General features: G+C 41.4%; 1 protein-coding gene across 1 annotated transcript; it reads right to left on the bottom strand.

The window, feature by feature from the left end:
• Positions 1-3,083: 3,083 nt before the first annotated feature.
• Positions 3,084-10,298, bottom strand: bmp4 (bone morphogenetic protein 4). The gene is made up of 4 exons (XM_060933141.1): positions 10,014-10,298; positions 6,492-6,611; positions 5,522-5,877; positions 3,084-4,081 (listed from the first exon to the last, which is right to left on the bottom strand). Exons 3-4 carry the CDS (start codon positions 5,868-5,870, stop codon positions 3,222-3,224), a joined length of 1,209 nt encoding a protein of 402 aa, XP_060789124.1. The 5' UTR covers positions 5,871-5,877; positions 6,492-6,611; positions 10,014-10,298; the 3' UTR covers positions 3,084-3,221.
• Between the last annotated feature and the right edge of the window lie 5,414 nt (positions 10,299-15,712).

Here is a 15,712-nt window from a genome sequence, read left to right as displayed (position 1 = left end):
CATAAAATAGCAGCTTTTTCCATAACTTTGAGCTCCTGGTGCCACCATTAAACTTTTGAATTTTGTCAAAATATTTCACCCAGTGTGTTTTCTTACCAAAAGGAACATAAAAACAAAAAGGCATCATGATCAGAGGAACTTTTCATTTTTAGGAGGCAACTGATGCACCCTACTACCCTTCTAATGCACAACATGGGTCAAAAACGACCTGCATTCATTTTCCAGGTTATTTCATGTATGGCTGAGTGTTTCTATGATATACTTTTGAAATAAATTCATTTTGTCATTTACTTTTCCAAATATGCAGTAAATATCTTGTTTTTGTTTAGCACAAATCATCATTTTTATTTTACTTTTCTTAAGTTATGAACAAGCACAGCTTTTGTAATTCTACATCAAGTTTACACACATGGGTCAGAAACGACCCGCATGCATTTACTACAGCGTTTGGTGGGAACTGTGAATTGTGCTTGTGTCAGACATTTCACAGCTCAGCGCAGCGCCCTTTGCCCACCTAATACATGTAAGTAATGTTTTTCAATTGTTCTAGCATGACCTTAGAAAAAAATTTATTATGTTTAGGTTACCTTGAGAGTGAGTAGATTACTTGTCAGAAAGTTACAAGTAATTACTATTAGCTACCTAGCTGCTGACATATTCTACTTTAGTTAGCTAATTTTATTGTAGTTGGCTTAGCTAACTACATAGTTAATAAATAAATAACTGGCCCCATTCACTGCTAAAGTAATTACTTGAAACAAATTATTATTATAGTATTAAGACATTTAATTTTAAATCACACTTGGATGACCCATGTGTAGTAATATAAAAGTATTTTTGTTCATAAAGTAGGAAAGAAAAAATAAATTAATGATTTGTGGTAATTAAAAACAAGATATTTAAAGAATACTTGGAATATTCAATCTCATCTCATTATCTCTAGCCGCTTTATCCTTCTACAGGGTCGCAGGCAAGCTGGAGCCTATTCCAGCTGACTACGGGCGAAAGGCGGGGTACACCCTGGACAAGTCGCCAGGTCATCACAGGGCTGACACATAGACACAGACAACCAATCACACTCACATTCACACCTATGGTCAATTTAGAGTCACCAGTTAACCTAACCTGCATGTCTTTGGACTGTGGGGGAAACCGGAGCACCTGGAGGAAACCCACGCGGACACGGAGAGAACATGCAAACTCCACACAGAAAGGCCCTCGTCGGCCACGGGGCTCGAACCCAGGACCTTCTTGCTGTGAGGCGACAGCGCTAACCACTACACCACCGTGCCGCCCTGGAATATTCAATCATAAAATAAATGGATTTCAAAAGATAGAGCAAAGAAAAACTCAGTCAGCATGAAATAACCCGGAAAATGAATGCGGGTCATTTTTGACCCATGGTGTGCATTAGAAGGGGTGTGCATGGACTACCGTTCAAACGTTTGGGGTCACCCAGACAATTTTGTGTTTTCCATGAAAAGTCGCACTTTTATTTACCACCACAAGTTGTAAAATGAATAGAAAATATAGTCAAGACATTTTTCTGGCCATTTTGAGCATTTAATCGACCCCACAAATGTGATGCTCCAGAAACTCAATCTGCTCAAAGGAAGGTCAGTTTTATAGCTTCTCTAAAGAGCTCAACTGTTTTCAGCTGTGCTAACATGATTGTACAAGGGTTTTCTAATCATCCATTAGCCTTCTGAGGCAATGAGCAAGCACATTGTACCATTAGAACACTGGAGTGAGAGTTGCTGGAAATGGGCCTCTATACACCTATTGCACCAAAAACCAGACATTTGCAGCTAGAATAGTCATTTACCACATTAGCAATGTATAGAGTGGATTTCTGATTAGTTTAAAGTGAGCTTCATTGCAAAGAACAGTGCTTTCCTTTCAAAAATAAATAAGGACATTTCAAAGTGACCCCAAACTTTTGAACGGTAGTGTACTAGTATGTTTTGCATCAAAGGGTTAAAAAGACAGGCAGGCTGCCTCACAGAGAAGTTGTACCGACATTATTTCCTTCAGCATGCTGAGCTCCGCCTCCATTTTAACACTCCAGCCACTTCAAAGCGCCGCCATCGGCTTTATCACTGAATATGGCCTGCCGTCCAACTGTAAATAAGTGATGCAGAAAGTCTATTGTCTGTTTGGGGCCACAGGTTGGCGACAGGCGTCTCTTTTCATTCGGCAGGAGCTGTCGGAGACAAAAGCAGGAGACAGTCGGTCTAACCTTTGATTCCTCACACAGAGAGGTGACAGCAGCGTCTCAACACACATCTGCATCCATCACACTGTCCAGCCGCCACCTCGGCCAGTCTGTAAAGGACTCACACTTAATCAGCTGCTCTAATTGCATATTCATAAAGGAAAGCGCGATTTTAAAACCAAAGCTGATGATACTCGCAAAAGCCGGCATGTCTGGAGCTCGATTTTTTTTTTTTTTAATATATATTCATGCCACGTTCATGTCTTGTAACGTTTCACAATTTATTTAAAAACACATTATGGGGACATCTAAAAAAAAAAAAATCAATCACATGTCTCAAAGCTGACCAACATAAAAACGTGAATTAAAAAAAAGTACATTTCTGATTTCTTCAACTGATTTATCACACAAATCAGTTAGTTGATCATTTCACACAGTGCTCTATTTCCATACAGAAATGATGCATTTGTTCATCTGCTCAATAGGAAGTTGGCTGGGACCTTAAGCATTTCTCACTCTTTTTTTTTTTTTTTTGGTAAATGTATATAGTATGAAAGAAATAAATATTCATTTTATATATATATATATATATATATATATATATATATATATATATATATATATATATATATACACACACACACGCGCGCGCACACACACACACACACACACATATATATATATATATACTTTACGTTTGGTGATCTTTTAAGCTATTTTCTCATTAAAAACCCTTATACAATATAATATACACCATGAAAAGTTGTACAGCTTCTTCTTAATGTTTAAAATAAGGTCTCACTTTTATTATATATATATATATATATATATATATATATATATATATATATAGTCAAAATATATGATCATATGGTCAAGGAAACGAAAAGGAGACAAACAAACATCTCAACATTATAAATAAGCATCCAAGTGAAATATTTAGGGATACAATGGGGCCGTTAAATCTTGCCTTCATTGTACTAGCATTTCTTAATGATAAACCCGGCTAGCGGCAGCCACAGCCCTCCACCACCATTTCCTGGTAGTTTTTCAACACTACCCTGTCAGTCTCATCCAGGTAGAGCATTGAGATGGCACTCAGCTCGGTGGGCACACAGCAGGCCTTGGGAATATTGCTGTTCAACGAGTTGACCAGTGTTTGTACAATAGCATGGTTCGTGGAATTCAGATGGTCGGCTAGAGGGAAAGGGCAGTCCCCGTGGCAATAGTAGGCCTGATAGCCCGGTGGTGCCACTATCCAGTCATTCCAGCCTACGTCACTGAAGTCCACATACAGCGCATGTCGCCGGCAGTTGCGATTGCGCTTACGGCCTCGCTGCTTGGAGCTGCGTTTGGTCCTGCGTGTCAGTGGATGGCCTTTGCCATCATGACCGAAAGTGACCAACAAAGGACGCATCTGGTTCCAGTCTTCTTCTGAAGTGTGGTGCAGTGAGCGACTGATGCGTACGTGCTTGCCTTGGTGTCGTGGTGTTTGGTTCAGATGCAGAACCTCGACAGCGAGTCCATAGTTTGGCAACCGCTCGTGAGTCCAACGTAACACAGCCAGACTCACGTCGAAGCTTTCCCAGCTGGTGGTTTTGTGGCTTACAAGGCGTGTGTCCAGGAGACGTGTGATCAGCTGTCCTGGCCGTGGCGGCTTCAGCACCTCGTACACATTGATCCTATGGAGGTCCTCATTTCCCACATGCTGGGATTCCAAATCAGGCTCCTCAATCTGCTGCCGGTACAGCCGCAGTTCTGCTGTGGAAAGCAGCTCATCCTCAGGGATGCTGCTGAGGTTAAAGAAGAAGCGCAGAGGCGCCTCGTTGCTGTACAGTCTGTCTGACGGCACTTGCTCCATGTGCTCTGAGGTGAAAGAAAGCACATAGGTTAAGTCAGTATCCTATGCATGTGAGCAATTAAGGTTATCACTTCATATCAAGTAAGGGTAGCATTTCAAATCAAGACCCCCCCCCCCAATCTATAATCTGAAGGCTTTCGCGGCATTCTCATTCTGCTGTCCAGCACTCATGTTATATACCCCAACCCTTATCAACAAAATCCCTGAATCTTGTGTTTCTCCACTTGTAGAAGACCACAGAATGCCAAAACAATTAAATGCTACAAAGGAATTTGAAGGTTATTTTAAAGTAAACCAGATATGTGCAGGGGCCAAAGACATTGAAAGTGCATTGATACACACACATTCACTTTCAACACTGTAACTACATTTAACTACATACTTCTTTATCACAGCAATCTTCACAACCACCCCCTTTCCCCCAGATCTTCTGAGACAGGACTGATTACTCTGCCGTAGCTGCACAACAAACAAAGGGGAAGGCAAATGTTCCCTGCTCAATCTGCAGACTTCTGGCGAGATCTCTTCTGTAGAAAAATGAATATTGTACTTGCCATCCTGTTCAATTTGGCCATGTTATTTCACACCCAGGACCTGATCTCAGCCAGGTGGTTCTCATTATTCTGTGTATGTTTTTGATTAGATCTGAAGTTTGTTAACTGGCAACGTTTATCATTTTCATCAAGAATAATTATTAACCACTCAGATGGCACTGGGTGGCATAGACACCGGTTGAATACCGTTGTAACCGAATTCTTTGCATAATAACTAATCTGCTCTTTCAAAGACTTCGTGTATATTTCCAGAGTAACTACTTTGCACCACACATTTCTACTTGTGATAGGATGCATGAGGTCTTTCACTGATAGCAATAGGAATTGTTTCTCGACAAGATTCGAAGCATTCTGCTTTTCTCTTGAGCTCTCTGTGTGCCAGACAGGCCAATTTGAGACTGGTCCTAAAGAATGCCTTCCCAATGGCAGACATCATTGCTAGTATTTTTATTTACTCTCCTCTGCAGCATCCCTGCACATATGGCCCCTTAATATGATCTTATTTGAGAACAAATATTGCCAACAAAATCAATAAAAGACAAAATAATGAGTATTCCTGGTGCCATGCTGGTGCCCCTTTATCACCTTGGCACTGTGCATTTGTTTTTTCAAGGCTCCTGGGCACTCTGTCTGCCTTAAGTGCCCACACTGTTGGCAGCAGGACTTTATTTAGAAGTCTGCAGAGTAGCATTAAAGATAATTGCATGTTGAGGACAATCCCTCAAAAAGATCCACATAATTGAAGACAGAGGTACACTGCTGTAGAGCGTTTTTTAAAATATATTTATATATGTGTGTTTGCTCTGAATAGTGTTTGAATATCACTTTCAACAATACAAACATACTCTTTATTCCTTGAGTGGCCCACAGAATAACCTAAATGGGTCTTACCGTCATGATGGAATGCTCTTACAGTGTTGGCTCGGCTAGTGGACTTCTCAGGGTATTCAAAGCTGATATTGTGAGCTTCAGCCTCTTCTACTTCTCCTGACTGCAGCCTATAGAGGTCGAGCAGATACTGGGGCACCACTGCTGAGCGGCTGGGCCGCGGCCGCCTCTGCAAGCCAAACATGTGCAGCAGTGTGGCCTCAAAGTCCCGCAGCAGTTCATGACTTTGACCTGGGTGATTGCTCAATGCCTTTTTCTTCCCTTCCTCTGGTATTAGACTAGCATGGCTGCTCTCTCCCAGTACAACTTGGCATAATAAAATGACCATCAGCATTCGATTACCAGGAATCATGTTGTTTCTTAGTGGACAATTGAGGATGAGATGGACCAAAGGGGGAAGGGACAGCAGGAGCAGAAAATGGAAAAGGAAAGACAGAAAGAAGGAGAAAAGAAAAAAAGGACACAATGTTTTAAGATGTTTACCTTTCCATACCACCACCCGCAATCATTTTAATGCTCCTGGATTATAATTCCCAGCGAAAACATTTTAATCATCCTGTTAGTAATTGCTCTGTCTTGCTTGTTTAAAGGTCAGTGATCACGTAGGCTATGTTCTTTTTATTTACAACAACATCCTTAAAGCACTAGTAAACGAGAAGATAAACTCTTTCTGAATGGAATTTGCAGAGCCATACATTCCCATTCCTGAGGAGCAGCCTCAGGGTCAGAGCAAACTCTAACTCGATAAGAAGCAGGATCCCTACAAGCATGACCTGACTAAGGCCAAACAAAGTGCTACGTTCCATACATATCAAACTTTCAGAGCAAAAGTCAAAAAGGCACATTTATTATTATTATTATTATATATATTTTTAATGACCTAGGCTTTTACATTTCTCTGAAATATAGCTATTTAAATCCTAAGAAAGCAGCTGTGTCAGATGGCAAATTTGGTTAGGTGTGGTCCACTTACCGACAGAAAATAAAGCATGGGGAAACAGTCCATGTTTGTTGGGAGCCGATGCAGGACGGGTTCCTTAAGGAAATACTATGTGGTGCTGGGAGGCTGCTTGAGATTGGAGAGAGTTTTGTCCTGAAAGATAAAGTTTAAATCAGAAAGTGTTACTGATTTTTCATGTCCTACCAAGCTAAGAAACAAACAAACAAACAAAAAACACTTTTTCGTTCTTCTAACAAGATAACACAGAAAAAGTATGAAACAAACAGTTCCACTTCCTACGAACAGACAATGAATCCCACCGATTACTGATCACGGCTCATTAAAAGTCCTATCAGAGGGCACATGATAGCAGAGTCCACTGAGCCTTAAAAAGGGGAGCTTAGGTGTACAAACGGTTTCTCATATCCTCTCACAAAAGCAATTTGGTCATCCCCAGCTTCAAGCCAGAGTCAAACTACACTGGCCTGCAAAGTGAACTTGCTGTTAGCACATATCATGCACTCAAGCCCATTACGTTTCCTGTATGTTAAATGAGGCACACAATTCCCATCAAACCCATAAAAAAGCATAAATAAAGCATTTAAGTAAATATATCCCCAGAGCTGGACACGGTTCCAAATACAGTTATATAAGTTGGACAGAAGTACGAGTAAAGGTGAAGAACAGAAAGGCCTAAAAGATGGTATACAGGTGACAATGTGACCAAAGTGCAGTCAGATTGTAGCTGATGTGCAGTCAGACTAATTTAACCATATATCCAACCAGCTTAATCACTGGTTAAAGTACAGTGAGGAAATGTGCAAATAAAATTGAGTGTTTATCCTAAATGGCCCAAATCAATGGGTCAGAGCGGCAACGCATGCATTCTGTCATCTTTTGGATTCCTTTCTACTGGATCAAGCCCAATCATTACAACAGAAATGATGCATAACAGCAAGAACGCAGCGTGACTTTGTGTGTGTATGCATGAGCGTGTGTGTCATGTGTACACAATTGTTAGCAAGTTTTATTGCTCTATTTGCTTGTTCTTCATGCAATCAGGGAATGAGTCTGAATCCAGATCATGGTGGTGACCCTTGTCTGACCCTGTATGCTCAGTTGTTATAGCGTATGGCTTGGATGGGGTTTGCACGTGTGTTTGATCATAGAGCTTTACTTTCCAGAGATAAATTCACTCAAATTGGTGTCCCATGTGTGAGGTGGGGTGGTGGATATCAATATACTACAATTTACAAGGTGCCAGGAGCCATAATAGCTTAAATCCATAAAAATTGCAACTTAATATAATTTATAACGTAAGCTCTGGTGTTTCATTTTATGAGTGCAAAAACTACAAAGAATTAAACATCATAAAATGCTCATTCTCATTGTTACCAAATATTGTTAAAGCACACACACACACACACACACACACACACACACACACACACACACACACCTGGAGTAAGTTCAGACCACAAATTCTTGCTTGAAAACCAAATGTGCACTGTCCAAAATATTTACAGGATTTCATGTGAATGTGCTTGAGGATAAAGAAGCGCTATGCAAGCTCTTTTGCAATGAGAGCAGCTTATGGTGCAATTTGGCTCCGGCAGTTCGCTTCCTCTGGTTTGGCAGAGTCCTGTGGGCCTCACAGCATTTGACTTCACTTTCCCTAACCTGACTTAATGAGAGCGGACTATGCACATGGCCCTTTAGATGTGTTTCCTGAGGAATTTGACAGGGAACGGGGGGAGGGGGGGGGGAGCAGGTTACCACAGGAACAGACAATAGTAAGGACCCAATTTTAGCATTTTATCTCTGTCACGCTTCATTCAGATCTCTCCAGAACGTTCTTCAGAACTTGCCGCTCCAGCTCCAAGAAAGTTGCCCCCTGGTTTTGAGCTTTAGTGCACAGATGTATAATGTATAACAGGCCCTGGAGTTGTTAAGTTGTTAAGGTCAGCTGGAGATTTACATTCCAAAATCCATGAAACAGTGACAAAATGGACTACAAGTTAATAACATTCTTTACCCCCTGGATATGCTGATTAGAACGTTTTGGAGCACACATGACTTTTCACTCTATTTACATTCCAAACACTTCATTTTGCCAATAATCTGCAATACTCGTGATTTCCTTGAAACTAAACAGAGAAGAACAAAACTGCAGAGTATCCATATTTCAGCTTCCACCAATAATAATATTTGCAAATGTTTCTGTTAATCATGCACGACAGAAATTATGTTAGATGATTTTTTTTAACGTAATCACTGTAACCTGTCAAACTAGATCTCTCTGGAGTCAGAGAAACAGGATTTTCGAAAGAGGGGTTTAAAAAAAAAAAAAGAAAAACAGAAAGTAATCAGAGGAACTCGTTGTTTGCAGTGTGTTCTGCGTGTAACTAAAACTGTGGGCCACTATATTTAACTCGCTCTTCCCTATTGTTCTACTACAGCTTTACGCTTCCTAAAATATAAGAGGCAAAAATACACAAAACCCAAACATCTCGGTTTGGCAACGTCAGGCTCCCTGGAGTTGATTTATTACCGAGTCAGAGCTCTGATGGTGATCCGGGTTTAAAACCTGCTTATGTTCTGTTTTTAGCCCTAAAACTCCCCTCTACTTTCACCCACAAACCCCTGTTTTGCGCAAAACTGAAGAATCGCTGTTAAAACGCAGCACCAAAATGAGGCAAAACCGTTTACGCACAGGATTCTGGAGCTTCTTTACGCACAGGATAACAAGATAAACTGATCATATGATAAGCAGGAGGTGATGCTTTTAAAGGGCTTTATCCTCTAAACGGTTAATTATAGTTCTGCTATTAAAGTTCTCATGTTCTCCTGCAAGGTTCTTCTGCGCTAAACGAGAAAACCACATGGACCGATAAAGCAGCATCTGCCGCCAGTGGGTTTGGCATTTAAACAAAAACAACAAACTATTTTTGAGAAAGAGCGTGAGTGTTTAAAAGTATTTTTCCGTCGTTTTATGAATGCAATAGTTAAATGGCTTGTTGGAGGAACATGGAGAAGGAATGGACGCAATAGCCTATATTAGGGCTACTATAGCAATTAAAATTCGGCAAGAAAAAAAAAAAACAGGCGAGCCGTGCGCGTCTCTTCCGGCTTGTGTGTGTGTGTGTGTGTGTGTGAGAGAGAGAGAGAGAGAGAGAGACAGAAAGAGAGAGAGAGAGAGAGAGAGAGAGACAGAAGCGCACAGCAGTCAGGAGCGGGCAGGTGTGTGTGTGTGTGTGTGTGTGTGTGCACGCAGGGAAAACTGGATGGTCCAAGCAAAAACATCCTGGTCCACATCTTTACCTCAACCCTCAAATGTATTAAGTAATAAAAATATAAAGCTTGATCCATTTAAAGCATCTATTCAGGAGCTTTAAAAAAACAACAACACACAAACTTGAATGGATACACCTTTAATTTTGGAAACGCATAGGTCTGCATGGAAAGGTAGCCTAGTAGTACACTCCGATCCTGCGCTGTGAATACGCACAAATATCACAGACATCCAGTACACGTGAGAGACTGGAGAGCACTCACCATGGGGAGATGAGCGCAGCGTATCCTCGACCTCAACCTCAACACGAAGAGCGAAGGCGCTTTCCACAGACTCACAGCGCGCAGCATGCAGCACTCGGGATATACAGGCAAAAAGAAACACGGCAAGCGTTTGGGTTACTAGTCCCGAAAAAAAAAGTCCCTCTATACGGACATAGCAGAGTCCATTGGGCTCCTGGGTGAAAAGACCAATGAGACACTCGGCTCCTATCTCCACTAGTTCATCACACGTTTATCACGGACACTCTGCTCGCGCGCCTGATGTTGCCTGCAGTTTTTATGTAGCCGCCCACTTGAGTCGCTGTTCCTCCTTCTCCTCCTCTCCCTCTCTCACACACACACACACACACACAGAGCCCAACACCTAAGTTCGACCGCCTACCCCCTACACCCACCCGGATCCCCGGAGAACAGAACAAAAATCATACCGTTTTATTATTACAACTGTTCCATGCCCCCATTTTTGTCTTTGAAAGAACAGACTTGTCATATTTCTGAATATATGGGTGGTGCACCAGCTCTCTTGGTCGCCACATGTAGCTTATTAAAATGCCTTCAGCGCGGACGGTGTGCAGGTTCAATACCCACGCGTGCGCACGTACGCACATTCACGGACACGCGCGCAAACACACGCACACGGTGAGAAGGAGGTGAGCCAAAACATTGGACACACACGCACACACACACACTCTAACTTTTTCAAATAACAGCTGAGGTTTTGTATTTTAAAACACTATTCCTTCAAAATCCAGACAAATATCCACACAAGGTGAAAATAAATAATCGTGCATTATTATGACCGTGGGTATATTTTGTCATCATAAAAAGCTAATGCTCACTCCACACATATAGAGACGAAAGGGTGATCGAGTGATAGATCTGTTTAGATTCCTTCCTTTTTAAAGCATTACAGGTGTTTAGGGGAGAGCGGGGACATCTGGGATAGGGGAGACTTGGGGCAGTTTGTATTCCCCGAAATTAATTTCAAACAATCAGGTTTCAGATTAGATCACAAGTTAGATGTTGCCCCTGAGAGTAACAAATTCATTTGGAGCCATGAAGCTGGATACTGCAGTAAGATTTGTGCAGTTCATTATTTTTGTGAACCAAAACTTGTATTTTCTACTTCCATTCCAAGGTGTAATGTTTGATGGTGAATTCGGGATTTGTTAGGAATTAAAGTATGTAGCCTAGAGTTACTATATGTAGTATTATTTATTAAACTTAAATTCGGGGGGGGGGGGATTTAAGGATTTTTCTTTTTCAAAATGGGCAGATGGGGAGAGTTGGGACAGTTCATGTTACAGGTTTTTTCTTGTAGTTTACAAATATCTATCTATCTATCTATCTATCTATCTATCTATCTATCTATCTATCTATCTATCTATCTATCTATCTATCTATCTATCTATCTATCTTTAAAAAATGTGGGAATGTACCTGCCTGAGGATTAAGCTTATTTCATTCCTTCTTGAGAATGAAGCTGTTTTGTCTAGTCGGGTTTTTGGGTAAACTGGCATTTTTTCTACAGCTGTACCAGCACTGTGTGTTCATACAGTTCATATGTTACAAATTTTGATAATAAATAAAAATTAAACATGTCAGCCTCTGTATCTTGCAATATGAATGTGACGCTACCGGCAAAGAATTTCACACAATCTACAAAAGCTGAAAACTTGTCCCAAGTCTCCCCACTCTCCCTTACCCAATATGTTAAAAATCCAAATACTGTTGTCCAAATCCAGCCTTTTATTTCCCATCAAAGAAGCAAGTCTGAAAATAGTCCTGCTATGGCCTTAACACAAAATATAAAAGTCATAAGAATACACCAACTGGAATAAACTGCTATGTATTAAAAAATACTCTTGATCTCTAGTTCTTTGACCAGTGTTGCTTAATTAGCCTGACAAAATACAAACAGTCACAGTAAATATTCAAGTGAGACTTAAAAACTTAAAGTGCATATCCTGGACCAATTTTTTTTTTTATATGAAAGTATGTCCCTTTACACACTCATCCAGAAGGGTAATTTTCCACAAGGCCGTCTGTCTACAGCAGAAAAAAATAAAATAACAAAACGCGTCTGGAAAAATCCCAAGGGAGTCTGGAGCCAGATTCATGGTGTAACCTGCGGAAGCACCAGCAGGCTGCGAGAGCTTGCACAGTTTCAGTGCACAGCCTGTGTAGACGAAGTTTAGCAGCTAGCGATTTTGCATTGAAATATGGAATTGTCACCTGAGCGCAATGTTACTTCACCTTTGGATGAAGAATATAATGAGATGTCAGAATTATTTCTTACCCTGGCAACAGTCAACTTGTGAATTGCCAATTTTCTTGGTCTTTTTCTTGGCTCTGCTTTGGTCCTCGGTTTCCGGGTGCCTCGCACGAAGCGCTCCCATTTCTCTCTCATTGTCCGGTCTTTTGGAAAATGATGAGTACTAATTCCATCATGATTGGTGTTGCTACACCCTCCTACAATATATCTGTTAACCATTTTAATAATTACACGATAACGTTGAAGAAATTTGCAGAAAACCACCAGGTCGTTTTCTCATAAACAAACCAGCGCTGACGTAGGATTCAGAGGGAGGCGTTCTGCACGCGACATCACGAAAATCAATGTTTGCCGGGAAATCCAAATGGCACGTTTTTTCAGAAGCGGACGAATTCGCCTCAAATGGCTTGATTTCAACTGAATTTTTCTGGTATTGTGCAAGGTAAAAAAAAAATTGCACAAAATGCAAAATGTGACAGATATTTGACCAAAGTTTAATTAAAAATAGAATAATTACATTGATCTTGCTCCTGAATTTACCCGTGATATGCACATTAATACAAATGGCCAGGCCTGATCATTAGGTTTCATGTATGTCAGTTCTTTTACACGTCCCCATGAGACTGAGGAGACCACTAACAACCAGTCTGTCAAGCAATTACATTGCAACTATAAGCTCATATAAGTTTTACAAAATGTTTCTTGAGTGTCTAATTACATCATTGGGTTATCCAAATGGCTTTATCACCTCACAGCTCTTATAGAAAGTCATCACTGCTGTGGAGCAATTAAACAGCATTGCAGCGCTCGCATTGTTATATGACCTTTCCAGGAGAAAAGGAGATCAGTGAACGTCCCTTATCACCAGAATCACTGCAATTCTCCTTTTGCCCTCATTCTGCCCACTAAAGGCCCTGTACATGAATGAGTCCACACAGACACCCCCTCATTAGCATACTGTTTCCCTGTCTGCTGCATTCACTTTAGAGACAGAAGGGCAGAAGGTACCTTTAACTCATCACCACCCCCTCTGAATTCACTGTAAAGAAAAACCTGCTCACACGTCACACACAAGGGTAAAACTCTACTGAGGAAGGGAGTGATGCTGGTAGGGGGTCTATCATTACGACCCTGTCATTACGTTTGTTATGTAAATGTGATGAAGTAACTTCTCACTCAGTATGAGTTGTCAGCCAATAAGTAGACCGTAAAGTACACTCGCTTTCTATTCATGACACATCTTCATTTATTAGAATTTGTCATGTTTATTTAGATATCTCCAAAAAGCAATGACCGACAGTGTAACATGGTGCATTGCGATAGCCCCTTCAGGGCTGGCTAGCGTGCAACTGCACAACAACTGTGCACTCACACAGTTCCAGCACAGGGTGCACTGCCCTCTTGACACTGTGTCTACACACATACGCCCTGGCCAACAGCCCAGCTGTGTTCTAGTGGCTGATTCTGACTTTCCAGTGGCTTGCTGTATTAACAGGTTGCTTATATGTAGTTAATTGTCAGTACCAGGAAACACTTGGGCTTATTTCTGCTGTACAGAATTAACACAGTAGATGGGTCTTAAGCATTCTCCATTAAGGGCTTTCCATCCTCAGCTCTATGGCTACATCCACACGACAACGGCAACGAGATGTTATTAAAAAAAATATCGCGTTCACATGGGCAACGGATCAGTAAAATATCAGGTACATATGGCAACGCAACGCTTGCTGAAAATGATGCAATACACATGCCACACCTCTAGGTGCGCTGTAAGACGGTCCCATCAGAGACACCAGGACAATAGAAGAAGTAAGGACGCATGCGCATAAACTATAATGCGCGAGACTTCATATTAGCCACAAAGTCAGGAAAATCTGTTCGTAAAATTACGTTATAATGACCAAATACAATGAAAAGTACTTTTTCAGTCTCACATGTGAAAGGTAATCCCATGTGATCTCGTTTGGACGGTAAACCTGTTGGTACAGTTAAAGGCAGCACATGAATGAGGCATCTTTATTCTCCACTTTGCCCCATCCAATATTGCGGCGAGGATGACGTATGATTCTACGCTGAAGGCAGCGTCTTTAATGGTCCGGAATAAATTGAATGCTACACGTTGATGGATTAATTTGTTCTTCTATGCCCTTTTTGAGGAATGTATTGTAGGACTTAAACCAACATCTGAAGAGGTGAGATCGCTCCTTTTTTTCCCTATTTTTGCTGGCGGGATTGACTCTGCCCTAAGGGCAGAGTCTCTCTCTCTCTCTCTCTCTCTCTCTCTCTCACTTTGCACCATTACACAATAAATATTCACAGTGAAAATATTTTGTAAGCGCGTTTCATGAACCAAGTTATAGGATTTGTTGACAACTCGCATCGAGTTCATTACACTTCTACCCGGCGTGAAGCACTGACAGTCATGTGGCTGTGACGTCATCGTAAACAAATCCGTTCTACTCATCCAGACGACTTCGCAATGGCAACGTTGCCAGATCTTTCCACTCTGGAACCCGTTCTCAAAAGATTGCGTTTTGGGGCACCCAAAATGCCGGTGCCATGTGGACGCCAGGCCGAAACAATAAACAATTGTATCAGATTCACCTGAATCCGTTGCCGTGTGGACAGGGCCTATGTCACTTACAAACATAATATCATGCAACCATGCTACTGATACCTGACAGGCTAGAACAATAGGGGCAATAGGGACTCATTGTGAAGAACTGCATACAGGGCTGACCCTCAACCTCACTATGGAGGTGACACAGTTGGAATCTCACATGTAAGGTACACTGCTGCACTTTTTTCTTTTAGAAATTAAGATCCTAAGGTTCCTGACTGGCATATTTCTCAAAAGATCAAATCTCATGAATGCCATAACTGGTCTTGTGCTCTCATAACCCTTTTCCACCAAGGCAGTTTCAGGACTGGTGTGGAGTGAGTGTCTAATATCAAACCAGTTCTTTGCGTTTCAACAGCTGTAGAACAGGTTCTCAGTCAGGAAAACTGGTTCCAGAGTGGCACCAACTCTTTGCTTGTCTAGAACCAAGAGCTGCTTACATGATGGGCTCTGGGCATGATTATCGTTACCAACAAGACCAATATTGTGGCCGCCATTTAAAAAACAGAGCTGGTGTAGCCTGACTAATTCAAAGTAGAAGAAGAAAAAAGAGATAATGTAGTCCAACATTGTTGTTGTTGTTGTTGTGCTTGGCACGAGCATGGCTTGCAGAGCCAGGATAGTAGGGCTAGCAGGGCTGGAATAGTGGGGCCAGGCTGGTAGTGCTGGCTAGTGGTGCTAGCTGCGGTGTTAGCCACGGGGTTAGTGGCTAGGAAAGCAGAGACATATTCAGTGACAAAATGATATTTCACTATAATGGCTGTTTATCTTGTGGAAAAGCCAGCT

The sequence above is a fragment of the Neoarius graeffei genome, chromosome 11 (genome assembly GCF_027579695.1).
Source record: "Neoarius graeffei isolate fNeoGra1 chromosome 11, fNeoGra1.pri, whole genome shotgun sequence".
In the NCBI taxonomy this organism is placed as follows: Eukaryota; Metazoa; Chordata; class Actinopteri; order Siluriformes; family Ariidae; genus Neoarius; species Neoarius graeffei.
The sequence above is the reverse complement of the archived record's forward strand: the minus strand, read 5'-3'. Positions and strand labels throughout refer to the sequence as shown.

Coding starts and splice junctions, on each gene's coding strand:
- bmp4 (XM_060933141.1), bottom strand. CDS start 5,870: ATGATTCCTGGTAATCGAATGCTGATGGTCATTTTATTATGCCAAGTT. Junction 4,082..5,521: donor AAGAGCATTCCATCATGACG/GTAAGACCCATT, acceptor CTTTCACCTCAG/AGCACATGGAGCAAGTGCCG.